Raw genomic sequence first — 26,426 nt, 5'->3', positions numbered from 1 at the left:
ATTTAATTTACAAAACTGCTCTTTTAAAATTATAATGCTCTAGTTTCCCTAAATGTCAGATAGCAAAGCAGATGAACGAAGACCTAAATTGTTCATGATTTTTTATTTTATTAGTTTAGGTATTTGATTTTCTATAATAAGCTAAGAATTCAAAATTTTTTTGGGGAATATATTTGATCCATTTTAGGAAAGTAATTATATTTTTTTCATGTTAGTGATTTGCAATACCACATCATTGATATATGACTATATATCAATCATAAATGAGTTTATGTCTGATTGTCTGGATATATTGATTTATGATAATATATCATTGATATATAGAAGTATATCAATGATGTAGTATCGTAGATCAGTAACACAAAAAATATATAATCATTTGTCCAAAATGGATCAAATACAATTTGCAAAAAATTATAGACTTTTAGCTTATCACAAAAAAACAAATACCTAAACTAATAAAATAAAAATATGAACAATGAGATAATAACCTATGTTTTCTGGCACTAATTCATACAAAGTTTCATAATCAATAACAATAAATCACATATTATAAAAAAAATGAATGACAATTTGGTGAAGATATTACTCAGAAATACGAAGATGGTGAATGATAGATAATAAATTTTGGCCTACTGTTCAACTTCCAAAAACTAGAATTTAATGATCAATCTTACAAGTATTGGATAATACTGTTGAGAAATATTTGATAGTGATCATTGTGGGGCAAGAAAGGAAAGGAATAATTGTGAAAAGGAGAGAAATAAGATGGTTGTACGTGCATGGAATCGATTCGGTTAGTTGAAAGTTAAAGAATTTAGTTCAACGTTAAAATCGTTCAATTATATGAGATATATTCCTAACGCAATTCATACGAAAGTTATCGTTACATGTTTTATATATTTCTATTGTGGATAAAAAGGAAAAATCAACTCCAACTCATTTTGTGAATAGGCCATATTTCAAAATATTTGAAAATTTTATCCATAATTTTTGAAAGGAAAAATTAATCTTTTAATATTCCAACTTTTAACTTACTCGTAACTCAATCCCTCAACTATGACTCACTGTGACTCAGTCCCTCATCTATAACTTGCATATGATTTAGTCCCTCAACTTTTGACTCACTTTTAATCCAATCTCTCAACTTTTGTTAGCTCTATTTTTTTATGTTAATTTAGATCTCACATCAAAAAGCAAGAGGGGGTATTTTAGAGCAAAATATGAACATTTTTTTTATTCCTTTCATTTGATAAGAAAATTTTTAAAAAAAATTAAAAAATGAGGATCAAGTTATAAGTAAGACAAAAGTTAAGAAACTAAATTGCAGTAAGTCATAATTGAGAGATTGAGTTGCAGTGAGTTATAATTAAGAAATTGAGTTACAAATGAGTTAAAAGTTAAAAGATTAAAAAATTAATTTTTTCTTCTTGAGAACTCTATTTTTCATAGCCATTGGGCTAATATTCTAAAAAAAAAAAAGCTAAATCTCAATTATATTGGCCTGTTATTATATGTAGCAATCCACTTTTCTTTTTAACCTCTTTACTTGCTTAAATTCTTATCTTAATATATACTATATGCTAAGGTTTTTTTCAAGTTTGAGAAATGGAAGACTTCTTTTGACATGCATAAACATAAAAGCTCCAACAGAAAATGTTTTGAGTTTTGACCCATCACTCATATATACAAAGCAACAAACGGGGCGTGTTAAAGGTTTTTTTTTTTTTAAATCCTATATTTCAATATATAATATGCATTTGATGAAATCTTTATGTTCAATTAATATCTTTTTTTTAAGAACAATTAATATCTTTTTTACTTGATCAAATTATCATCTTAGTATATATTAATAGTGAAGATATTAATTATTATTAAAAAAAACAGCTGCTTTTTTTTTATTGCTCATAAATATCCTTACATTAGAAGCAATCTTATATAAAGCAAATTCAAACACTAAATATAGACACATCTACTAGCAAGGATTTAATTTTAATTTATTATATTATAAGAAACTAACTCATTCTGCTAGACTTCAACTCAATTAATAAAAAATGGTAGCTTCAACTTAATTCCACCAAAGAACTTTGGGTTAATGGAAGCGACGAAGAGTCTTATTTGTAATATTTAATTTGTCTGTTTGTATAAAGAACAAAATGCCAAAATTCATTGTACAACATTTCAAAAGAATGAAAATTGGTCCAAAGCTCATGTTAGCTTAGAGTTGGTAATTCAGGCCAGCCCAACCCCGCCTGAAAAAAAAATTATTACCAAATTTAACTATATAAATTTTTTTAAGAAGGTAAGATACTTCAAAACTAATTCAAATAAACAACCTGAATTATCAGCTCCACATTAGCTTACTATTTTCATGTCTTGGAAGAAAAGCTTTTGCATCCTCGATCATTGTCGACCTCTTATCAAGAGGCCGTAAATGATGAGAAAAGATAGACTTAGCCCTTGTTTTGTTGTAATATTTTGACTTATTAATGATAATCATAGCCAGCTTTACATTTTTGTTGAAAAAAAAAAAGGGGAAGAAAATTGAATCAAATAATTTATAAACTAATATATGACCATTTTGTATACTTTATTGGAAAAAAAACTGTATAGTGCCAAGTAATTTCAATAAAGGTACAAGACAAATGAAAATAGCAAGAAATAAGTTGAAAACTAACTACTAAGGGAATTGCAACGTTTATAACTTATTCGTCGCCAAGATATATTTTTTTTTTAAACAAAAGATATTCTAGTATTCAACGGAATGATAAAACCATGAAAAGATCATCCATATCTAATCAGGAACAAGCCTTTCATCAACCACCACCAATTAGAACAAAACATAAGGGTTGATCAAAAATACAAAAAGCAAAATCAAGTTCATGGCTTTTTCTAGCCAAGCAGTCAGCAGTACAATTTAAATGCCTATACATGAAACTAAGAGGAGCATTACATTTACAGAACAAGAACTCACGAGCTTTTAGAATAACATCCTGGAAAGAGTGGTCAAACAATTGGTCCCTGGAAATGATGTTGATAGCAAGAGCACAACCAATAAAGACCTCAACCTCAACATTCCTGTAACCAAGGTCCCAGCAAAGATCTAATCCATAATCATGCCACAAATTTCAGTTATAGCAGTAGGGTAATTAGGCAGCTTGTTGCAGTAGCCCCTAATCCAGTTACCTGCTTTGTCTCTAATTACTTCACCACGAGCTGTATCATTACTATCAAGAACTGAGCCATCAGTATCAAAACTCACAAACCCTCAGGGGGTTTCCATCTATCTATTAGGATCCATGTTGAAAACCGACTGCAATAAGTTGTCTGATAAAGCTTATCTATATCCGTACCATATTTGATCTTAAGCTGAAAATCAGGCATAAATTATAGTTCTTGGAATTAGGATTATTAAGTCCTCACAGCAATGAAGTCTTAATGGCATACGACATACATTGCATTACAATATCTCAACTCCATAAGATTGAGCTAAACAATAGGAAAGAATTGATATCTACCCAACCCAAGTTGCATTTACTGTGCACCTGCTCTTTTGTGGTTGAAACACAAATAATGACCATTTGACTATATATCCAAACCATAAACTAGTCACGCTCTACCGTACAAGAGGAAACCGTGTACCCTTGGATAAAAGTTTTCAATTTGTTCATTTCACCAACTGCAGAGAGCCATTCAGTTAGAATTTCCAAGGTCACATAGTCAGGTCTGCAAGCATGTTCAACCATGCTATCCATAAGTTCAAATGCTTTATGTAACATTTTCTTATCACGAATCCCTTTCAAAATAGCATTATATGTAGTTGTATTAGGTCTAATCCCCTTCACTTTCATGTCATCCATAAAATTAAGAGCACTTTCTACATCATTAACCTTGCACAGAGAATCAATTAAAATGTTGTATATGACAGTGTTGGGAGGAACCTTCAGTGTAGAATTCATTTCCCTGAACATTTTCATGGCTTCATCAACATTTCCATGTAAACAATAAGCATGTATAATTGCCCCATAAGTGACCACAGAAGGCACAAGACCCTCCTTTCTCATCTTTCTTAATAACTCACAAGTAGTTTCAAAATCTCCAATCTTGCCAAGGAAGGATATTAGAGTATTATAAGTGAGAATATCAGGCTTAACTCCAGCTTGTTCCATTTCCTGTAGCATTTCATGTACTTTTTCCAACTTCTTCTTCTTGCAATATCCACTTATCAACACATTATAGCAACACAAGTCAAGACCAAATCCGGCCTCTTTCAACTTTGACACAACAAGACTAGCATCATCCATCCTCCCAGCAAGACTCAAACCAGATATCAAACTGTAGAAGACGATCACATCTGGAGAGCATCCAGAACTCAACATCATGTCAAAATATTGCATGGCTTTATCAATGTTGTTCACGTTACAAAAGGCAGAGATTAGAGAGGTATAGGTCACAGAATTCCCTTTTACGCCTTTCCTTTGCATCTCATTGAAAAACTCAACAGCACTGCCAACCCTCCCATGTTTGCACAAACCATTAATTAGTGTATTGAGGGTGATCACATTTGGTACCACTCCTTCCTTGTTCATCTGATCAAATAGCTCATGTGCTTTATCAAGGTTGCTAGCTTTGCAGAAACCATCGATCAAGCAGTTATACGTAACAGTATTTGGCCTACATTCATTTTTCATCTGTTCCAACAAGGTCAAGCTCTCATCATGCCTCCCAACTTTACAAAGTCCATCAATCAAAGTATTAAATATCACCTCATCAGGTTCAACATTCATCCCATTACTCCCTCCTTTTCCTCTCATTTCTTCTAACACCTTCAATGCATCATCAATCCTCCGAGACTTGCATAAATGATTAATAAGAATCCCAAAGGTTATAACATTGGGTTGTATCTCCATTTCTTTCATCTTGGCTAAGAGATCATTCATCCTCTTCACGTCTCTATCCCTTCCCAAACCTGTCAAGAGGGCATTGCATGAAGCAGCTTCAACTGCACCACCTAATTTCATTACATCATGTAAAAGATCCCAAGCAAACCGAGTCTTTTTTTTCCCACATAGGTTGGCGATCAGGAGTGTGAGTTTGATGGTGTTAGGGAAAACACCATGTTTACTTAGCTTTCTTACCAACCAACCTATTTCCTCTTCAGCAATGCTACCTACAGGGCTTCCCCTCTTCAATAATTCACCAAAAACAATATCACCAGTGACTTTGTTTGGAGGAAACACAGTATTTGGTTTACACATTTCATCAAGCACTTGGAATGCACTTTCAGTATGCCCCACTCTAAACAATGTACTGATCAATGTATTGACAACACAGGTTCTCTTTGCAGATTGGTCAAGATTATTGAAAACTAGAAGCAACTCGTCCACCATTTTAGCCGCTCCAAGGCACTGAATCAGAAGAGTAGCCGATCTGAAAGTAAGCGGGATGCTCCACTGCTTGACTTTCTCATAAATCTCCAAAAGCTTACATTCTGAAATGGGCTCTTTACTGAAAAGCATAAGAACACCATGGAATATGGGAGACAGACAAGGGCTCTGCTCAGATGGTGCATTTGCTCTAACATATTCAAGAAAATTTAGGGCTTTTGAAGAGGAACCCAAATGTAGTGTGATTGTGTGGAGGTGGTGAGGGGTGGTAGTGGTGGAGAATAGCAGGGGATGAAGCTGATCAAAATTCCACTCATTTTCAGGTACCTGGAGAAGTTGCACCACTTGGGTTACAAGTGACTTATCATGAGTTTGTGATGGCGCCAAATCACACCAGACAGTGGAAGTATGACAATAATGACAGCCCAGTGGAAGATGGTGGCGGAGGAGCTGAAGCTGTCTTGAGGCTGGGACCATTATGCTTATTGCTGCCATGAGAAGACTCCTTCAGAGAAATCTAGATATTAGAGGATCTTTACTAAGATTAGGACAGAATTTTCTGAAATAAATGGAAAGCTGGAATGTTAAGAAATATGTAACCCATATTATCACATCTAACTAAATTTGTTCACAACTTTGAAATTGCATAACTCTTTCTAGGAAATTGCAAATTAATACTTGTTACAAAGCTCTGCTTACGAGCTACATACTAGCAAAATATTAGAGCAACTGGAATTGGAATTCATTTGGTATCCAAAAACAAAGAAAACATAGGTCTGTCAGAAATGACAGTTCCTGGTTTTGACACTTTTTCTGAGGTGATTTTGAAAATGCATGAGGTGAAAATCTTGCTACCATAACTCAATGCCTCATTTTCATATTTTATACTCATAAGTGATCATATAATCACTTATTTATGTGAAATATACAGGCAGTAATCAAACACACACACATATAACAAGGTATCCACTCAAGTCGCCTAAGTTTCAATGAAGTAGAATAAGTGACAGATCCACAAAGAGATGTAACCTTATGACTATGTTTAGCAACCGCAAAAATCAAGTTCAATGCTTGTGCCTTCTTCAAAGAATCTGATACTTGTATTTCTATGTCAATTCAAGCAATAAAAGGGCTACCAAAACATGAGACTGAGGTTATAAGAGAAAGAAAATGGAAAGGCCGAAAGGTCAATTTCAGGAAGTGGGGAAAACTAAAGGCTTGGAAAACAAGCTGAGGACATTGAGAAGACTAATGAGGATGAACATGCAAACTGATACAAGCACTTCTTTATGTCCTATTTCCTCTATTCCTTCCCATGTTACTTATGATTTCTATTTTTGCATCACCTATGTAATTTTGATGAAGGTATTTGATACCCCTACTATTTGAAGTTATGCTTTCATTTTCAACGTCAGAGGAAAGATAATATCATAATTTCACATAGCATTTTGCCACAGATGTACGGGGGAATAAGTGAAATCCAAAAATATAATCTAAAAAAAAATATAGATTGAAAAATTCTAGGGACTTTGGGCTCAAAACTAATGTCATATCAATATAAACTAAATGCAAACCACAAAAGAAGATTGAGGCAATTAATATTCGTATATATGTATATTGTGAATATGTTGGTTTTGGGACTTTGGGCTCCACTAGCGTAAAAAAAGACTTTTTAGATTGATTGTTGAGGACTTTCTAGATCGGTTCTCACTTAGACATGGATATAGTGGATATATCAATTATTGAACCAATCTAGAAATTTTTTTCAAATCGGTTAGAATTAGAACGATCTAGAAAAAGACACATAAGCATACTTTCTAGAGTGGCTATAACGTTATCCGATCTAGATGTCAATTTCTAGGATCTAAAAAGGGATGTTTCTTTAAAAAAAAAAAAATCGCGATAATTGTTCTCAGCTTCCCTGTCACAAAACAATACAACAACTACAACAAATAAAATTAAAAACAGCCCAGCCAACAAATTATCCATTTCAAGAAAATATATAAAAGTGAAATTAAAAATATGTTGCAAAAACAACATAAAGATGGAAATCTAAAATGCATTTCAATACATGCATTGAAATTAAGATTAATGAGACACGTAATAAAAACAAAGGCCATGTCTTACAAATTGACCAAAACTCACGAAGAAGTTACCTCGAAAAAGTGCTCAGCCCGATGTCCGAACATAATCTATTTCTTTCCTAGAAAATAGTTCCACATTATTGAATTTCTGCGAGTAAAAAAAAAAAAAGTAAAGCCCATTAGAACATTAACTCACAAAGAAGCAAAAACTAAATTTACAAGAACGGTGGAGGTAGATTGAATTCTCTACAGCCGTTCATTTAGAAAAAGGGTGAGACGGTGACAGAAAATAATGTAGTAATTAAATTCATTTTCTTCATTACATCCTTTTTTTCGTGTCTCCGAATACATTATATACGGTCACAACTATATATAGAGCATTGAGATTGAAATGGAGATCTTGTTTGGTCAGAAATTGAATACCTCAGTATCCCAGTTGGTTCGGAATATAATAATACGGACTGATTCACAATGGGTGTCGACGACGAGGACTTTTTTTTAAGGCAGCTCCGAGGACGCTGATTCACAATAGGTCTGAACGGATGTGCGACGGCACAAGCAGCAGCGACTTGATCGGCGCAAACGGGGTAGACGAGCAGCGGCTACACATGCACGACTTCAGCAGTGGGGAACGGAGTCGCGACAGCAGGAGCAGCAGCGACGAGCCGCTGCAACTAGAACGGCGCGAGGTTCGAAATGAAGAGTGAAGGAGAACTAAACTTCAACTGGCGGCCAGGTTCCGATTGTTCGGTTAAAATTATGCGAGAATTTCAACAAAAGACTTAAGAAGAGATTTAATTTAAGGTGAGTGTAAAAATATTTTATTTCAGTTTACTTCTAAAAAAAAAAAAGTTAAAAGTATTTTAACGGTTAAAGGAGCAAAATATTTTTTACATATTATAAAATTATTAATTATTAATTTTTTTATTATACTTATTAATTTATTAATATTACATATAAATTACATTTGTTTGTCAGACATTTAATAACATTAGTTATTAATTTATTAACTTTATTTATTAATTTCTAATATCAGTTATAAATTATAAGAACTATTAATAATTTATAACTGATATTATTAAATTAATAAATAAAATTAAAAATTTAACAACTGATATTGCTGCTTGTAATTAAAAAAATAATGTCAAATTTTATATAATTATTAACATGTCAACTCATAAAATTTACAACTCATATTCTTAAATTAACAAATAAAATAAAAAAATTAATAACTAGTTATTCTGCATAACAAGTAAAGGACATTTTAGTCTTTTTACTATCAAAATGCTTTTAATTTTTTTCCTACACTAAACTAAAATTTTAAAATATTTTTAAACCCTCCTAAATTTAAATCTCTTCTCAATACTTAACTGAAATTCTTCCTAAAATTATAGCTTATAGGCTCCATTGTGTTTGGTCAGGGAGGGGTTTGTTTGGAATGTTAGGTGGAATAAAAAATATAAATTAACAATTTTATTTTTATTAAATTTAATTTATTTTATTTCTATTTATTATTAAAAACAATTATATTATAATTTACTAATTTTTTATTTTAATAATATGAGCTTATATTAATAAAAATAATTTTAAAAAACAAATACATCAATGTTATATTTTATTAGTATTAAAATTTTATATATTAATGTTGTAAGTTGATAAAATTTATTTTATCATAAAAGAAAAGAAAAGATAATACATAATTTTTTTAATATCAAGAGTGGTTTAAAATTTTTAAAATAATTAGAATATAATTATTTTTTCTTTTATTTTCCTTTCAAAAAAAATCCTAAATTGAATGGATGGGAAGGGGAGTTGCTTCCCCCTCTTCCCCTCCAATTTTTCAATTTTTAAATCAAATAAGAGATTTCTCTTACCTTCTTTTACTCAATATCAACCAAATAACAAAAAAAAGCCCCAACCTTCTCTCTCTTTCCTTTCAAAAATTTCTAACCAAATACACTTTAATTTCTCCCTTCTCCTCTTCTCAAACCAAAAAGAGTAAAGTTAAAAAGAATTACAACTAAATTCCAAATAAAGAAATTAATCATTTTCCAGTGCATTTACGAGTTAAATTTTTATATTTATTTACATGTTAAATTTATTTACAAGCAAACAGGGCTTGTGAGTAATTAATTTTTATTTGAAATTTGTATATAATTCTTCATAATATATTTGAGAGTATATGACAAAAAGATTATTAATAAAATGAAACGAGGTGAAGTGGAATGAGATGAAGTCAAATAGAATAGAACATTTCATTGTTTGGAAGTTTTATAAGAGAAATAAATAATTTTATTTAACAATTATTTAAAAATTATTATTAAATTAATAAATTTGAATTGGATATAATTATGTTTTTCAATATTAAAGTGAAAAGGAGTGAAAGAGTAAGATGAGAAGGATGAGTATAATTTTATAATAACATTATATATATTATGACATTACATCATTGACCTCCCAAATTAGAGGTTAGCAAAAATGAATTTAGGATGACTTAGTAAGCCATCTCAAGCTATTCCACTCCTTTTTAAAAAATTCTTCCAAATAATGTTATAAAACTTTTAATCATTCCATTGTGCTCTATTCCATTCCATCCTTAAAACAAAACTCCCAAACAATACCTAAAGTTAATTGAAGGTATATATACACTGTGTGTGCGTGTTGAAGGCAGCTCTCTCTCTCTCTCTCTATATATATATATATATCTCTTTTCTCTCTCTGTGCGCGCTCTCTCTCTCTTTGTGCGCACGCGCGCGTGTGAGATATTAGAATCCAAGGGAAATTGCTACAAAAGACCACCTTAGGAGGGAAATTGTTCTCAAGGATCAAGACAAATTGAAGGACTAGGTGCATTAGAATAAGCAAAGAAGGATGAGGTGAATGGACAAAAATGCCCCTGTATATTAATTAGCAAAATTTAGAAAAAGATACAAAATTTAGTTGCTCAAGCTCTAGTCCTTCCACTAACAAGTGTAACATCTTGAATTTTTAATATTTGGATTAAGTGAACTAATCAAGATTAAATAAGTAAAATTGAGTTTAAATTAGTTTAAATATGGTTTAGAATGACTAATAGGTCTATTAAATTTATTTTTAATTTTTGGATCAAGTTTAGAGGTGTCTTAGGCCACTTTGGACTAAAGTAGGAAAACAAACTTGGACTTGGCCATTCTATGCCATTCATTGCAACGGATGCACCATATGCTGTAGCAGATGGACAAAATTTTAAAATAAAAAACCAACAAATATGAGTTATAGAACAGGAAGAGAGAGAGAGAGAGAGAGAGAGAGAGAGAGAGAGAGTGTGTGTGTGTGTGTGTGTGTGTGTGTGAGTGAGTGAGTGAGAATGATAGGTGTAAGTAAATACTCTGCTAGGGCACAAAGTACTAGCATTTGGAAGAGATTAAGAGCTTTTAAACCCTAAAGTAAGTCTCTTCTACCATTCATCTCTCTCTATACTAGATTTTTGAGCTGGAGTTTGATGTAAAGGGTGAGATTTTCAAACCTAAGACTATAGATCCGAAACCATTGGTTTAAATAAGATTAATGAGAGTTGTTTAAGTATTCTAAACCTAATTTAAGAGCTTTTACAAGGTTGTGAGCTTGAGTCTTCCATTTTAGACGAACCCTAAGCCTTTAAAGGATGACTTTAGATTTGTTAAGTCTTATATTAGTAATTATTTGAGTTAATGTGAGTTAAATGAAATTAATGGGAGTTAATAAACTCATTAAGTATGAGATTGAAATTATGGTTAGGAAATTTGATTGTTAAAGTGTGAAATTAGAAGTTGAAAATGTTGTCATTGACATAAGTGACAATGGTTGATATTAATTATAAATTAACCTCACGAAACATTGGAGAGCTTGAATTTAACTCAAAAGCAAGTTTTGTTTGGGCATAACATTTAAGTTCTCAAAGGTTTAAAGTAATCAAAGACTCTGTTGCATGTTATTACTTGTTAATTAATTATAGGTATTTGTGAATTTTGAAAATATATTTTTTAAATATCTAAATGTATATATGTTGTTTTAGTTTTAAAATATGCAAGTAGGGCTTTAAATATCAATGTAATTATGAAATATGAAAATAAAGATTTCAACTCTTGAATTTGGTAATGTTGATGAATATGAGCATGATGATAACGACATTGTGATATGCCATGTGATGAGTTGCATAATCATAATGATGGCAGGAGTTCACCTTTGTAATAGTGATTTGTGCCCATGTGAATCACACCAATACAATGAGGCCTTGGTATTTGGTTCATTACTTTACTCTTAAACTCCACCAAGTGAATGTAATAATAGGGCTTGCCCTTAAACTCCAACTAGCAAAATTGATAATAGAGTTTTGTAATAATCCTATATTTGAGATAGGAGAATCTATGATTCAAGAATAAATGTACAGCCTTGACTAGATCACCTCTCATGATTAAAAAGCTTGAACTATCCCCACTAATGAAGTTGATAATAAGACCTTAGTTAGGTCAACTTTCATGGTTTGATGCCGGCTATTTGAAGTTATATGTTCACTTTCAACGTTAAGGGAAGAAGATAATAGCATAATTTCACATAACATTTTGTCACATATGTACGAGTGAATAAGTGAAATTTAAAACAATAATCTAACAATAAACAATGAATAGATTGAGAATTTGAGATAGTCTAGAGACTTCGGGCTCAAAACTGATATCATATCAATATAAATTTAAAGCAAAACATGTAAGATTGTGAGGCAATTAATATTATACTTTATCAAACTACAATATAAATTATTATCAATTAATTTCTATTTTTAAAAATTTTTTAAGGTTTTTTACATCTTTCCAATTGTACATTTAAATAAAATAAATATAACCTTTAACTTATTCAAGTGAAATAAAATACAGACATAATTTTAAAAATATATATAACTTACACAATATCTTATAAATGGAGTATTGCCCCAAGTATTATTTTTAAAATGTTCTTATTCTTTGTTAGTTTAAATTTGGCCCTTTTGTCCCATAGTGTCTTCCCCTAAAGACAAAAGATCGCATCTAATGTTTCTCTAGTATTATTAGCATCAAAACAATAAAATATGAATAACCAACAAATTTATGGAGAAATGATCATACTCCCTATTACTCTAAGAAACACCTCCCCCAAAGGAGAAATGTCTCACACAAAACAAGAAAATTTAAATAACCAATAATTGCTAAAATGCACACCATCTCTATAATCTTCCCCAAATTTTACTTAAAATTCAATATGCTATCAATTAATCTTATTTTAATTAATCATTTCTTCCTCCACTGCTAAACCATCGGCCCCGGTGCAAGTTATGAATGGGTGGCCCCTATGGAGCTGCACTAGTTATCCTTGGCAGCAAAAGCCTAAAAGTACGGATAGCCACCGCTTCATCATGTTACTATACAATAATCCTAAAAAAATTCATAATTACAATTACAAAGTGAGAGAGAAAAAAACCATATGCATATTTACATATGAAAGTTGTTAGAGGAAAACATAATTTTCAGTCCTTATACTTTGCTCGCGTTTTGCTATTAATTCCTGCACTGTTTTTCAGTGTTTTACATCCCTAAACTTTTGTTTTTCATTGTTTACAAAGTGTAAGGACTTTAGAAGACCTAAAACACCCAAAAAAAAATGCAAGGACAAATAGTAAAATGCGAGTAAAGTATAGAAACCCAAAGTTATATTTTCCCAAGTTATTAATATGTCAATTTATTTCTCCCTTCAGGATACTTTCCTTAAAAGGGCCAGAATCATGCAAGAGTTTGATAACAAGCTTCACCTGCAAGAAGACAACAAATCAAAGTAAGAAAATTGCAAATCATCCGTGTTAGATTAACATGGATAGTAATGACGTTTCACCAGAAAGGCTACACTTGAAGAGGGAATGAAACAGTCCTTAAAAAGTGTGTGAAAACTAGCCTCTGGACCTTCTGGCAGAATTTGACCAGTACCAAGAAAATGGTTACATCTTTGTCATACAAACGAGAGCATAACCTATCACTTAGACATTGTGATATAATCCAAAGCAGGAGATTCTTGTTTGTTGATTATGTAGTCTGAGTTGTTATTCCTAGTTTGGCTAATTAACGAGTTTCTAGAGCGTACGAAGCATCAATATTCCAGAACCAGAAGTCTTCTCTCAACCCATATTCATTTGACACTTGTATTAGACACAGCACAACACTGAAAATTGAACTTGAATACTGTATGTCTCGTGGTGTTATAGTACCAATACCATTTTGCCATATATATCCACGTCAACACCGGAACTTCTAAGCCTCTGCCTACATGGCACCTACTTTGACAGGTTGGAATGAATGGTTCCCAATTCAGTATAATTGGGTAGTTTGCTAGTAAAAGAAGGTTCTCCTGAGGGACTGTTTCTAAGTTTTTTTTTTTTTTTTAATAAGAGGGGTTTACAGATACCAAGACGGTACGTAGTCACAGTTAATCAGTACCAAAGAGGAATTCCTTTCATCATCCACCACCTTAATACAATAACAGGATCGTTGATCAAAGGTTACAAAAGATTCTATCAGTTCTCTGGCATTCCTAGTTAGATAGTGAGCACAAAAATTTACTGTTTCCAAGTCAGTTTGTTGAATTTGATCCCAACAGACTCGTCCTACATTCTCGTATTTTCTCCTCTTTTTTCTCAATTCCGTTCTTGGCCTATTTCATGTAAAACTTGAAAGGCTGAGAAAAATAAAATTAAGAAAGAATTGCATATCCTTTCAAGAATGGCATATAGTTTAGTAGCTAACAATTATCATACCTGAGAAGATTCACGTATTAAGAAGTCTTCAATAGGCTTCCTAAATCCATTTTCCGTAAGGTAATGGCTGCTATAAGTTGTCACTGGCATATACCCTCGCTGGATCTTATGCTCACCCTGAGCTCCAGCCTCGACTGTTTGAAGATTGAGTTCAATCGCCGCTTCAATTGCCTGAGATGCCAAATAATGCATTAACTTCATTATATGCTTCCCTGAGCTATACTATTCCTATTTGAGATTTTGGTGAACCTTCAGAATTATAGGATCTAACCAAACAACAAAAGAGACATGAAAGCCTGAAAACACTTGAGAAACAGAGTCCCACTCAAAGATTGTGAGTCAGGATTTAGTGTAACATGTTGTGGAAGCAAAACAAAGCCTCCTATGTGATTTTCTGCAACTGCTTGTGATATGGCTGTTTGTAGCCTGGGCGCCAGGTGGGCCCAGGCTGAAGGTCTGAGGCAGCCTTGCAAACAGCCCTACGAAGCAAATAGGTAACCTCCCTCTTCTTCTGCTAATTAAATTCTTTTCTTCAGAAGTAATTTTGACATATATACAACATTGGTACAAGAGACGAAATCAGTAAGAGTGTATTAGAACTGAAGATAATGGAAGAGAAGACTCAGTTTGCAAGTTTGGGATTTGTTAACAAGGGAATGATAACGAAGTATGTCTGACTAACCCTCTGAAATCCTATTTCCTTTATATATTTATATTTGGGGATTTTGGAGGACAAAATTTCTCCACCAAGGAAAGGGAAATTATCATCAGAAAATCTCTTCTACATCTCTCCATTTTTTTTCATTTCCTCTGCATTCCTTTCCTTCTCCTCCCAATTCCCAAGCAAGCCCTGACGTATGATTTCTTTCTTTTCTTTTCTTTTCATTTTTTTTTTTTTTGGGTTAGTGAAATTTGCGGAGAAGCTGCAATGCAAACAATCAAAGAAAACAGGTAAAAGTTCAGACAAGCAAAACAAGAGGGGAAGAGGGTGGAAACGTTCCAATCCGCAAAAAGACCAAGGCAACTAGCATCAAAGTCACATTCATATTAAATAGCTTTGTTGCTTGAAAAAGCAAAGTAGAAAGAAGAAAATGAGAAACATTCTTTTCTTTCAACAGCAGAAGCTTTTGGTGTAAACTGTAAACCCTTACTGAGATGAATGAAAATTTTAAAAACAAAGGAAATAAATTAAAAGATATAAAAAAAGAATATACAATGTAAAAAAATAATATTAAACTCATTAAACAATTATGTGTACCTGGTAATAACAGGCTTCAAAATGCAAACTTGGATAGTAACTTCGAGGGCTACATCCCCATAGACGCCCAAACAAAGTATCTCCTCCAATAAGATTTAGAGCTCCTGCAACAAGTTCATCTCCTTCTTCTGCAACAACTAGCAACACCTGATCTCCCATTTTTGATCCCATTTCATGAAAAAATTCCCTTGTCAGGTAAGGGCTACCCCACCTATAAAATAAAGCAACTACAATGTTTAAGTACTGATATTTGATGCATCTCCATATTATCAATGTGATGAGATTCTTTTGAAAATGTAAGGTTCAATCATAGGAAACAGACTTGTTATCAGCAGTGTTCCTGTAGAACTTATAGAAGGAATCCCAGTGCCTTGCCTGCCAATACATAATCATAAAAAAAGAGGGAATAAATTGAAAGAATAAGGCTGAAGTTTTCCCAATAATATACAAGTAAAATTTGCTTGATGGAAAGTAGAGTTATTCACATGGATGTGCAATATAAAAGTACACACCAAAACTGACCAGCGTCAATGAGTAAAATGCTAGTAAAGTCATCAAGACTTTTCCAACAACCATAAGTTCTTCAGATGAATTCTTCCCATAAAAGAAAAAATTTTATCAAAAAGAGGAAAAGAGAGTAGAAACAAAAAGGCAATTATATCCTCCTAAGAAAGGAAAAAAGCACACATGAACAAGACTAATAGTGACACAACATTCTTCAATCACATTCCATATCTGGATTCAGGATCAGAATAGCACATAGGAAGAACACCAAAACGTGGCCATACTTAAATCTTTATCACCATATCAAATATCAAGGCTTCAAATACATAAATTGAGCATTCTAGAAAAGATTGCTTGACACTACAATTTTACGAATTCATAGGGAAAGAAATTTTAATAAAGAAGAGAGTTACAGAAGAATAGAGTAAGACATTCTAACAGGAACCTTAAAAGGAGTCCGCACAAAGCAACAAAATCAATTTAAGAAAAAAGAAAAGAAAAGAAAGAAACACACTTGCAAAGACACACAAAAACCTGTAAAGCCCATAACGCTTGAAAAGTACCTTTATTTCATAACCACGGAGCCGTTTCATAATCAAGTTCTGGGCTAAAACCTGCACATAAAAGTTCCTATAATTATGTCGCCAACAAACAAAGTCAACTGCTTAGATGCCATCTTAAATACACCGTCATTTTACATGTGGATTAAACAATGAGAACAACTTTTGCAACAATTCAAAATCAACTTTTTTCATTATGCTGTCGCAAAGAGTATGAAAAGGAGAAGGCAAATTCTTAAAAATACGAACAAAGAAACAGGAAAACCAATACTGGATTTGCGCATTGAACACAACTTAAAATTTTCTGTCCATGTCACAAAGCCTTCAGCAACAAACACCAACCTTTTTGCGCTCCTGGCGAATATTTTTTCTTTTACTTTGCTTCATGTCCATCAAGAACTCGTCAAAACTGCCAAGTAGACATAATAACAAAATGACATTGACTGATGCCAAGATGTAATATTATAAGTCACAAGAGCCAAAGGTAAATTATTGATGTATCATAATGATTGATCACACTTAACACACATCATGTCACTTGTTTACTGCATTGAGGATCCGGAAAACAATGCTGGATTCCTTCCATGGTCCAGTATTTTGAGAAAGACAGGTGTCAATTCAAGAACAGAGGTGCAGGCTTTTTTTGGGGGGGGGGAATAGTATTTAATAGTCCTTTTATGCTGTGCAAATTCAATGTTAAGAATAAAAAATATATAAAAAGGAATCAGAATTTGGAAAGCTTAAAACTATAATTAGAGCTCATAAAAGTTAATTGTCAGAAATAAGTGATATAGAACAATTGAATAATGGTCTTTAGGTAAGAAAGCCATCAACAAGGACACATGACTACAAGCTTGAAGAAACATTATGTATAAGCTAAAAAAACCTAATCAGCATTGGCATAGCTTATGATGCTTCTTTGTATTTTACTGACTAGAGAAACTCTAAATAGTTTCAGACAGCTGACATTGTGCCAGAGTGTTTTCTTTAAAGGAACTTGCAACCAAGCTATTGAACATTGCAAGCAGTGACCAGCTCATTTCAAGGGAGGCTACATGTCTGCCAAATACCAAGAAAAAAGGATAATAACAATGCTAGCTCCAAGCCTTGCCCAGCTTGAAGAGAAGTATTCGAAATCATGTAATTAATCAAATTTTTGGCTAATAAACGAGGTAATAGTTGACTTGTTTCTATTATGTTTTCATATCGACCTTTTGATCTTTCTTATGTTTGGTTTAATCCTGAAATTTATTTTAAATATTTTTGTCTGGTTACGATCTGATTTTTCTTGGGCATTCAATGTGTAGACTCATCAAAAGAATCACATGCAATTACAGGAGTTAATGGGCTGAAGAGGTTTTATTTCATTATTTGCTTTCAATGTTGAGTCATTAGTTGCGTTTATGTTCCTATCATTTTCCTTTTATGGTTGAGGTTGATTTAGTGGTTCGCCTTTGACCTCCTCCCATATGTAATTTAGCAACCATTGGTTCAAAATAAAGAACTTTATTATTTTCTGAAAATCTTCAGCTTTTTTTTTTCTTTTTTTGAGAGAAAGAGAGAGCTCAATTTAAGTTGAGGAAAAGAAGTAAAAGATGCTGACCTTAAACTCCAACACAATTCATCTAACCCCAACAGTATGGGTGAATACAAAATCAGAATGCCTAGTTGAAGCCAAAATGTATGCCAAAACTAACATACAAACTTAACGCATTCTAAGAACGTTGTACATTAACAAAGATGGGGACCTTATAGTTATGCACCTTTTATAGTTACGATTTTTCCAGTGGTACTGCATACCCATCCTCTGTAGAAAACCTTTTTCACCAAGCTTGTGCCACTCATTTTCAGTGGGGAAAGTAATATGCAATGATGAAAGCTGAGACTGTCAGGAAAATGAAATCAGATTAAAATGCATAGTAGATGTTGATGCTAGAACAACAACCAAACAGAAATTAAAGAAAAAATATAACAAAATCTATTTATGCTAATAAAAAACTGATGAAATTCAGTACACAGATAACACTTCAAAATTGAAAAGAGTTCTAATGTCACAAAATTGGCAAGAGTATTAATTATTCAGTTGAACCTTGTGAATAAAAAACACAGAATTTTGTAATATAAAAAACTCTACTAGCATGTCAGTGACAGTGTGGGTCAAAGAAAATTTGCCAAGAGAAAGAAAAAATGTCCATATGAAAACGAATGACTATGAAAAAACAAGGAAAGCTTGTAGCCAAAATCTTAAAGTGTACTGTGCATCCTGTTATACTGTCTGAGTTGAAATTATATGATTATCAAGTTAGATTCCATATTCCATTGATCTGTGGAATGTGGATTCATCTAAAGCACAGTAAAGGATAGGTCAGGTTTTCTCATACAGATTCTAAATGGCAGGAAAACTCATTTTTGCCATAAGGTAGATTACTAGATTATAGATGAACTATTCCTGAATTAGTTTGGCATAATGTTAAATAATTTAAAACTATAATTCATTAAACTTAAAACAGTTAAAAGTGTAACAGGAACAGTAGCAATTATAGCAAAAGTGTCAACAGTAGCACCTACTGCAACTATTGCTGCTGCTGCTGTAACTACTTTTGTTGTTGCTGCTGCTGCAAATGCTAGTGCTACTACTACTACAAAACAACCCTCATCCCACTAGGTGAGGTTGGCTATATGAATTGCATTATGATGTTGTGTTTTATCAACAACCCATTCTTTGGATATACCATTCACCAAAAAGTCCCGTTCAATAACCCCCTTAAGTGATCTTGTTGGTCTTTCTCTACCTTTCTTCACAAGACTCAACCGTGTATCCAACCCTAATTGCATTTAGATGTTGTGTTTTAGCAACAACCCATTCTTTGGATACACCATTCACCAAAAGGTTCCATTCAATAACCTCCTTAAGTGTTCTTTTTAATCCCTTTCTACCTTTCTTCATAGGACTCAAAACCATCTATTCAACCCTCCTCACTGACATCTCCATCAGCCTTCTTTGTACAGGGAGTGCTGCTGCTACTGTTGCAACTATTTTAATTTCAATGAATTCAATTTTAAAATATCTAAGATTATGTTAAACTAATTCAATAAGTGATATAAGGATGAGTTAAATCATCAGTTGGAAGTGTAATGGTCCTCCCTACATTTAATACTTTCCCTAAGCAGAACCATAAATGCAAGTTAAGAGAGAATTTTAGAACTGGAAGTATTTAGCAAGAAACAGTTTTCTAAACTCTGTCGAGAGGAAGAACTTTAAGTCTCATATTAAGAGTTAATAGCGAGAAAGTAAGATTTGTGAACATGATATTACTTATAATGACAATTCTTGAACTGGTGATCACAAAGTGGCAAATTAAACCAACAAGAAGATACTGGTAAAACAGAGGGTGTTCAAACAACTACTTGCCAACCTGCTAAGAGTTATGGCCCTATGATAAATTTGATACCTTATCAGTCAGATCCTTCATTGCAGATACTATAACGTCAAAAACTTGATCCTTGTATGAGGTGTTACGAACTAGAATCCTTGGACCAGTTACTGGCGTGAATGGCACAGAGCATTGTAACTTTGGGTAATATTTTAACCCATAGCTATAATATGCATCAGCCCAAGAATGATCGAAAACAAATTCACCATATGAATGGCTGCAACCCAAATCAATAGGTGAGAAGAATGCCAATAGATAAAAGGTTCGATAAAAGCTCTAATATAAAGCAGTAGGAAAATTACTTTTAGAACAATAGACAAGCTCCATAACGAACTAGAAAATAACTTGCCGCATGGATGATGTAGCAGATGCCAAACCTTTTAAGATAGAGTGGGACTACACCTACAATCTTGTTGTTTTCATCCTTAGCAATGATGTGACGGGGCATCCATCCTGTTTCCTGAAATTTTGAGCAATAACAGGAAAATGCAGATGTTTTCACAGTATCATTGACAGTTTGTCACCAGTAATATGACCCAAAAAAAAAAGGTCGGGTAATATCAACCATGGACCCTGAATGGGTGTAAACAAAATGTTTCTGAGGATGAAAGAGATACATTTTATTGGGGAAAAAAACAGGAGGAAAGAAGTGTCTATTCTTGGTTAGACAATTGCTTTTATCAAATAGCACCCAAGGTATTGTTGTTACTAGCATTTCATTCGTACTTATAACTTGCAACATTATACGTTTCAGTGCTTCGTTGCACAAATAATTACCATCTGAACAACAAAGAAATTAGTTGCAACATGCCTGCGAACACCCATGAAAAAAATTAGGACTCTGAAGCCTTAGAAATACTCAAGATTTTAAAGAGAATCCAGTCAACTGTATTTATCATGTGAATCCATACATAGATAGCAGGAAGGGTAAACCAATTTGATTTGATCTTATGGGATCTCAAATACATTAAAATAGAATATCCTGGCATCCATTGGGTCAATATACTAACCCAGGCAAGTATTCTATCTGCGATGACAGAATGCAAACACGGAAGACCTTTCTGGCTCAGAATTTGATAGAATTCACTATAAAGGAGATTATCATGAAACAGGATAAGAAAACATGACTAACGGCTTCTTCATATCATCTTCAGTACTCTTCTACCCTCATTGCCAATAATAGAAGCAAAGAAAACCATTAATTTAGAGGGAGGGAGGAGTGGGGCAAGGCTTGATTTTGGGCCAATGAAGGGATTTCACTTTCTTAACATTTACATCTTTGACTTGGCAAAATTGAACCCGTCCTGAAATGTCATATTTACTTACAATGGAAGTTATAGAGTTTACATTGGACGAAACATGCAGAAATAAAAACAGTATTACAGTGAGACACCTTGAAAGTTTAAAAGAAAAGGAAAAGGGGGGGTTATAGCTTGATATTAGCTACTTCAACATATTAAGCTATAACATGGCACAACAGAGGAATCATAAAACAGACTGAACCAAGAGCTACATGCTTTCTATCCTAATCGTTCAGATGGCATATCATTAGAAAATTATCAGTAGAAGCTAAGATTTCCACACCTTCACTGCACTACCAGAATCCTCTAAACTTGACAAAAATCCATGGGTAAGAAATGGATTGAACTTTTCAGTGCCTGTGGCATCCAGAGCACAAGCATCCCATTCACAGGATGCTACCTCAGAGATAGAAGATACAACTGACACTGTTATCTTTTTGGGTTGTGCCAGCTTCACCACTGTGTCCTGAGCACAGGAATCAATGAAATGGTAGCATATCAAAAGCAAGAACAACAGATAAATCTTCAAGGATAAAGAACCATGAAAGGACCACTTAAAGAGAACACCTCTGAGTCGGACCCTGCCAAAGTAAAATGACCTAAAACAGAGTCCACTTCCCATGACTCCATGGACTTCCTAGATCGCCAAAATAGTGCATTGATTCGAGATGGCTGTAACGAATTCCCCATGCACTCTCCAGACGGTAAATTTGCCTACAGCGAAATCATCATTTGCAGATTCAGTAAATCTAAAAACATCAATAGAAATAAAATGTGATAAGAACAATAAATGCTCAAACAAACAAACAATGCTTCAGTATATTTCAATCTCTTTGTTCAGTGTTTCCACGCTAAGTAATAGCATAGGCATAAGAAGGTATATACAGACTTATGCACTACTTTGAAACATCATTCGCCATTTTCCCAGTCAAACACAGAAGCCAAATCAGGCGGACTTACAGAGCGAGTTGATAATTTGCGACCGAGAAATGGAGAAGGTTTGAACCAGTTCACTGCTACTGCCATGGCTCCCACACCCCGGGAGCACGGATCGTTCTCGCTCTTCCCCTCTTGACACTGTCGTGGGATTGTTCAATTTGTAAGAATCGTTGAACGGATTTTTAGCCAAAAGAAATAGAAAATATAAAAAAATGAACCCCAGGAATTGACGACTAATTTCTGCCACGTTGCAGACTCTTGAAGGCTGATATCTCTTCGAGACAGTCATTGTTTCTCAGCTTGACATTGCGGTACTTACTGTATAAGCCACTTTGATTACTCCATTGAAATTAACTTGGTCCAAAAATATTAAATGAAAAATTTTTAAATTTACATTATTTCCTCTTTCATATTTCATAAATTTAAATAAGAAATAATATTAAGAAAATTATAATTAATACTTATAAAATGTCTTATATTAAAGATCAAGTAATATTTCTAAATGACTCAAAATGATTGAGTGATAGAAGAATCATTTACATCATTCTTTAGAATTGTAGTTAATTAAAAATTTAAAAATAACCTACCCCAACTCTTTATGACTGGTTGTCACGGTGCTCTACAACATTTGATGGACGGAGTTCAACTTGAAGTTGATGAGTTGATTCTCACTAATAGCTGCAGTTTGTGTGGTGGAGTTTTGAAGGATAAAAATGATTCTAAAATTGAGGATTTTAATCAAAAAGTAGGGCATATCTCTCATATTAGTGCTGAATTGTTTGGTATTTTATATTAGCTAAAAGGGTATAGAACTGTAGAGATTTTTATTTTTTTTGGTTATGCATAGGCTACCTCAACAATCACAAAGAACAACTATAATTATTATACCTCTCAAAGTATCATGAATTTCATAAATATGATTTTACGTAAAAGTTGGATTGCAAACCTTAACCTTTTGAACAGGGAAGACAATTGGATGATCAACTATCTTGTTAAGTTAGCCCATAGATAAGTCAATGATTTTAATATTTTTATACCCCACCCATTAATTGATTAGGAGTGGCTGGTCTTTATTTTTTTAAATGTTTTCACATTCTTCTAAATAAATATAACATGTTCATATTTAAAAATATAACATTTCTGAAAGATGCGTTGTTGTAATAGGGACAGAATATATTAGAGTATTTTTATTACCACTCTCACATCCCAATTTATAAATCTATTTTTGTGAATTTTTATAATATTTATTTAAACTTTTAAAATAACTAGAAATTAAAAAAAATATTTTTAATTATTTGGTGAAATTACTTTTGAATTACTTCTAAAAATAATAAGATAAAAATGTGAAGATATATAAAGATATTATAAAATATTAAAATAGCTAAATAATCAATTATTTTTTATAAATAGAGATTCATGAAGATATTATAAAATGTAAAAATAATAAATAATATTTATTTTTGTATTGTAACTAAACATAAAATAGTGTTAACTTTTTATAAAATATATACAAAATAAATCTTTATTATAAAATCTCTAAACTATTTAAAAATAACTTATCTTTAATCTTAAATAAATGTGTCCTTAATTTTTTTATAAACTCCCAAAAATTTCCTTCATTAATAATAAAGTGGGGGAAGAAATAAAATAATGAGGGGTAATATTGGAATAATGATCATTAACTTTTTTTTGGCCAACAATAATCATCATTAACTAAATCATATTTTTTTTCAAAATGCTTTGTATTTTAAGACACCAAATCATCAACAAAAGTATTTTATAAAATGGGATGGAGGGAGGAAGTATATCTAAGTCACTTCCCATTATAATTAATTTCCTTTTTTAAAGCAACTTTATATAAAAAAATAATCATGTCTAATTTTGTCCATGGTCCTGAGCAGTTTACTTGTTCTTCTTAGTTCTTACTAATCAATGGCACCATTTTGGCTCTTCCTAATGATCTTGCTCAAGCAAGACAAATCATGGTTTCACTTGCAGTGGCAAGAGCTACAATTCTAGACTAGAGACAATTTCACTAGCATGCTGAAATTGTGAGTTAAAATTTATTAGACTGCGAGTTAAGAAAATTTAATTTTTAATATGGGTTAGAAAGTTGCTTGAAATGAATTTAAAATTTAAAATATTAAAATAATGGTGCAAAATATAAAAAGGAGAAAATACAAAGTACGAAAACACATACTCCTATTGTATAAGTAACTTTTACTGTTCATGACATTTTAGCTAAAAACCTCATATTGTTTCACGATACCATTTTGGACATCCAAGTCACCATGCAGGCACTTAGAGGTCTAGCATGCTGCGCTACATTTATGGTTTATTTAGTTTGATTGTTAAATAGTTTGTGGTCTAATTTTGAGCAGGAAAAGCTTTCAACAAGTAACTGTTGACTTTCAACGACCATGGCTTTATTAGGGAGGTTGTGATTTTCAAGATCCTACGAGAGATATCTTGATGTTTCAATTGCTCTATTAAGTATTACCAGATGCAACCAAGCTAGTCTCCATGCTGGTTTTAACATTTCTATGTATGAATTTCATAAAGTTTCATCTGCAGGCTCGAAATTTTTTCTCGTTCGGGATGTCTCGTGGCTCTGTCTTTTATTATTATTTTTTTTGCTTTTCATGTTTGGGTCAAGTTTGTTGTGTCAAGGTCTGATACTTTATGGAACGAGTATTCTTTGTTTCATTTGTTGTTTTCTCGATCATCATGCATGTTTCTCTTTTACCTTTCTTTTGCACCCATGAAATTTAAATTTCCCTGGGCTTTTATTGTTATAATGTAATAGTTCACCTTTTTTAATAAAATTTAGTATTATTGTGAGAGTTGATAAAAGGAATTAATCTTTTAGTATGATAAATTTGAATTTAAATTTTTATTAAAGAAAATGCCCAAATTTAATACCTGAGAGTAGTAACAAACACAAGACCCTAAGCAAGTGGGGCCATGATTATGTAAAATGTACAAATAATAAAAATAATTTAATATAATAAGTAAATATTTACTTTTAAAATAATACTCCCTTCATTTAAAAATGTAAAGCATTTTTAACCGAATATCACCCCCAATAAAGTAGTTGCCTACTTTTCAAGTAACCTTATTTTTCATATTTACCTTTATTAAACACTTTATAATAAATATAAAGTCATTATCAATAGGAGCACTTTTAAAAAAAGGGGATTACACCTTAAAAGATTAAAAAGAACTTACATTTTTTAACATTCAACTCCTTAAAAATGTCTTATATTTTTTAATAGAAAGAGTATTATGTAACATCTCAATTTAAAATTTAATAGTTAATTTGAGATAATAGAGATTTTGAAACATATTTAGAAGTAAGTAAATTATTGAGAGATAATTATTGAATTAATTTAAGATATAATTTCAAGTTAAGATTTTTAAAATTCTTATTATTATTAATAAAAAGAGTTTGAGAAATGAAAATATATATATATATATATATAGCTGTGTGTAGGTGTATGTACATTAAAAATAATAATGATAATAATAAAAGAATGAAAAGGAGTGGCAACGGATTTGGTATCCATGCGAGGCAAATCACCAAAAAAAAAAAGAAATGGAAGGAAAAGGAAGATGAAACTCACATGTGCTTTTTAAATCAATAAATGCCCTTTTTACTTTCATTTCCTTCTCTCCTCACTTTCTCTTCCGCACATGAACAGAGCAAGCCACGTGAGCGAATTCATCGACAGTTTTAAAGGTAAAAATTTCTAATAGAATATTTAAAATGTGATTTTAACTTTTTTAAGACTAAAGTAAGTATTTTAAAAAATAATTTATTCACTTATCTCCTTTCATTTTTGATTTTGTGATGATAAAAAATTTAAGGTTTGAAAGATAAGATGAATTTATGTTGAATAAATATGGTTGTTGAGGTGTTTAATAGTATAATAGATGTTCTAAAGTATAAATTTATTGATGAATTTTGAATTTGAGGCTTATGGATCAAACCCTAGACTAAATTTTTATTAAATTCAAAAATATGTGTTAATATTGAGGTTTAGATGATTATTTGGGATGAAAAATGGATTATTATGGCTATAGGATGATGATTCTAAACTTGAGACTCAATTTCAATTTTGGAGTATTTTAGGTGCAAAATTTATGAAATAAAAAAGAAATATTTT

The 26,426-nt window shown here is 32.1% G+C and overlaps 2 protein-coding genes across 5 annotated transcripts; both read right to left on the bottom strand.

Annotated features, from left to right (window-relative positions):
* Positions 1-2,770: 2,770 nt before the first annotated feature.
* LOC129306564 (pentatricopeptide repeat-containing protein At5g28460-like) lies at positions 2,771-8,235 on the bottom strand. 4 transcript variants are annotated; one of them, XM_054947235.1, is made up of 3 exons: positions 7,895-8,235; positions 7,544-7,619; positions 2,771-5,946 (listed from the first exon to the last, which is right to left on the bottom strand). In XM_054947235.1, the coding sequence occupies exon 3, from the start codon at positions 5,880-5,882 to the stop codon at positions 3,606-3,608; it is 2,277 nt and encodes a 758-aa protein (XP_054803210.1). In that variant the 5' UTR covers positions 5,883-5,946; positions 7,544-7,619; positions 7,895-8,235; the 3' UTR covers positions 2,771-3,605. The 4 variants fall into 4 exon arrangements, with proteins under 4 accessions (XP_054803210.1, XP_054803209.1, XP_054803208.1 ...); XM_054947234.1 differs by having other exon boundaries at positions 2,771-5,904; XM_054947233.1 differs by having other exon boundaries at positions 2,771-5,892.
* A 4,487-nt stretch (positions 8,236-12,722) lies between these two features.
* LOC129306189 (uncharacterized) lies at positions 12,723-22,475 on the bottom strand. Its single transcript, XM_054946638.1, has 12 exons — positions 22,282-22,475; positions 21,889-22,035; positions 21,605-21,787; positions 20,398-20,480; positions 20,039-20,237; positions 18,350-18,471; positions 16,929-16,995; positions 16,590-16,640; positions 15,845-15,897; positions 15,523-15,733; positions 14,265-14,435; positions 12,723-13,268 (listed from the first exon to the last, which is right to left on the bottom strand). The coding sequence occupies exons 1-12, from the start codon at positions 22,345-22,347 to the stop codon at positions 13,194-13,196; spliced, it is 1,428 nt and encodes a 475-aa protein (XP_054802613.1). The 5' UTR covers positions 22,348-22,475; the 3' UTR covers positions 12,723-13,193.
* Positions 22,476-26,426: the final 3,951 nt, after the last annotated feature.

This window comes from Prosopis cineraria, unplaced genomic scaffold (assembly GCF_029017545.1).
Source record: "Prosopis cineraria cultivar Desert tree isolate PC_DT_omini unplaced genomic scaffold, ASM2901754v1 PC3, whole genome shotgun sequence".
In the NCBI taxonomy this organism is placed as follows: domain Eukaryota; kingdom Viridiplantae; phylum Streptophyta; class Magnoliopsida; order Fabales; family Fabaceae; genus Prosopis; species Prosopis cineraria.
This window is presented reverse-complemented; position numbering and strand designations above follow the sequence as displayed.

Coding starts and splice junctions, on each gene's coding strand:
- LOC129306564 (XM_054947235.1), bottom strand. CDS start 5,882: ATGGCAGCAATAAGCATAATGGTCCCAGCCTCAAGACAGCTTCAGCTC.
- LOC129306189 (XM_054946638.1), bottom strand. CDS start 22,347: ATGGCAGTAGCAGTGAACTGGTTCAAACCTTCTCCATTTCTCGGTCGC. Junction 22,036..22,281: donor GCAAATTATCAACTCGCTCT/GTAAGTCCGCCT, acceptor ATTTCGCTGTAG/GCAAATTTACCGTCTGGAGA. Junction 13,269..14,264: donor TAATACGTGAATCTTCTCAG/GTATGATAATTG, acceptor GTCTTCTTGCAG/GTGAAGCTTGTTATCAAACT.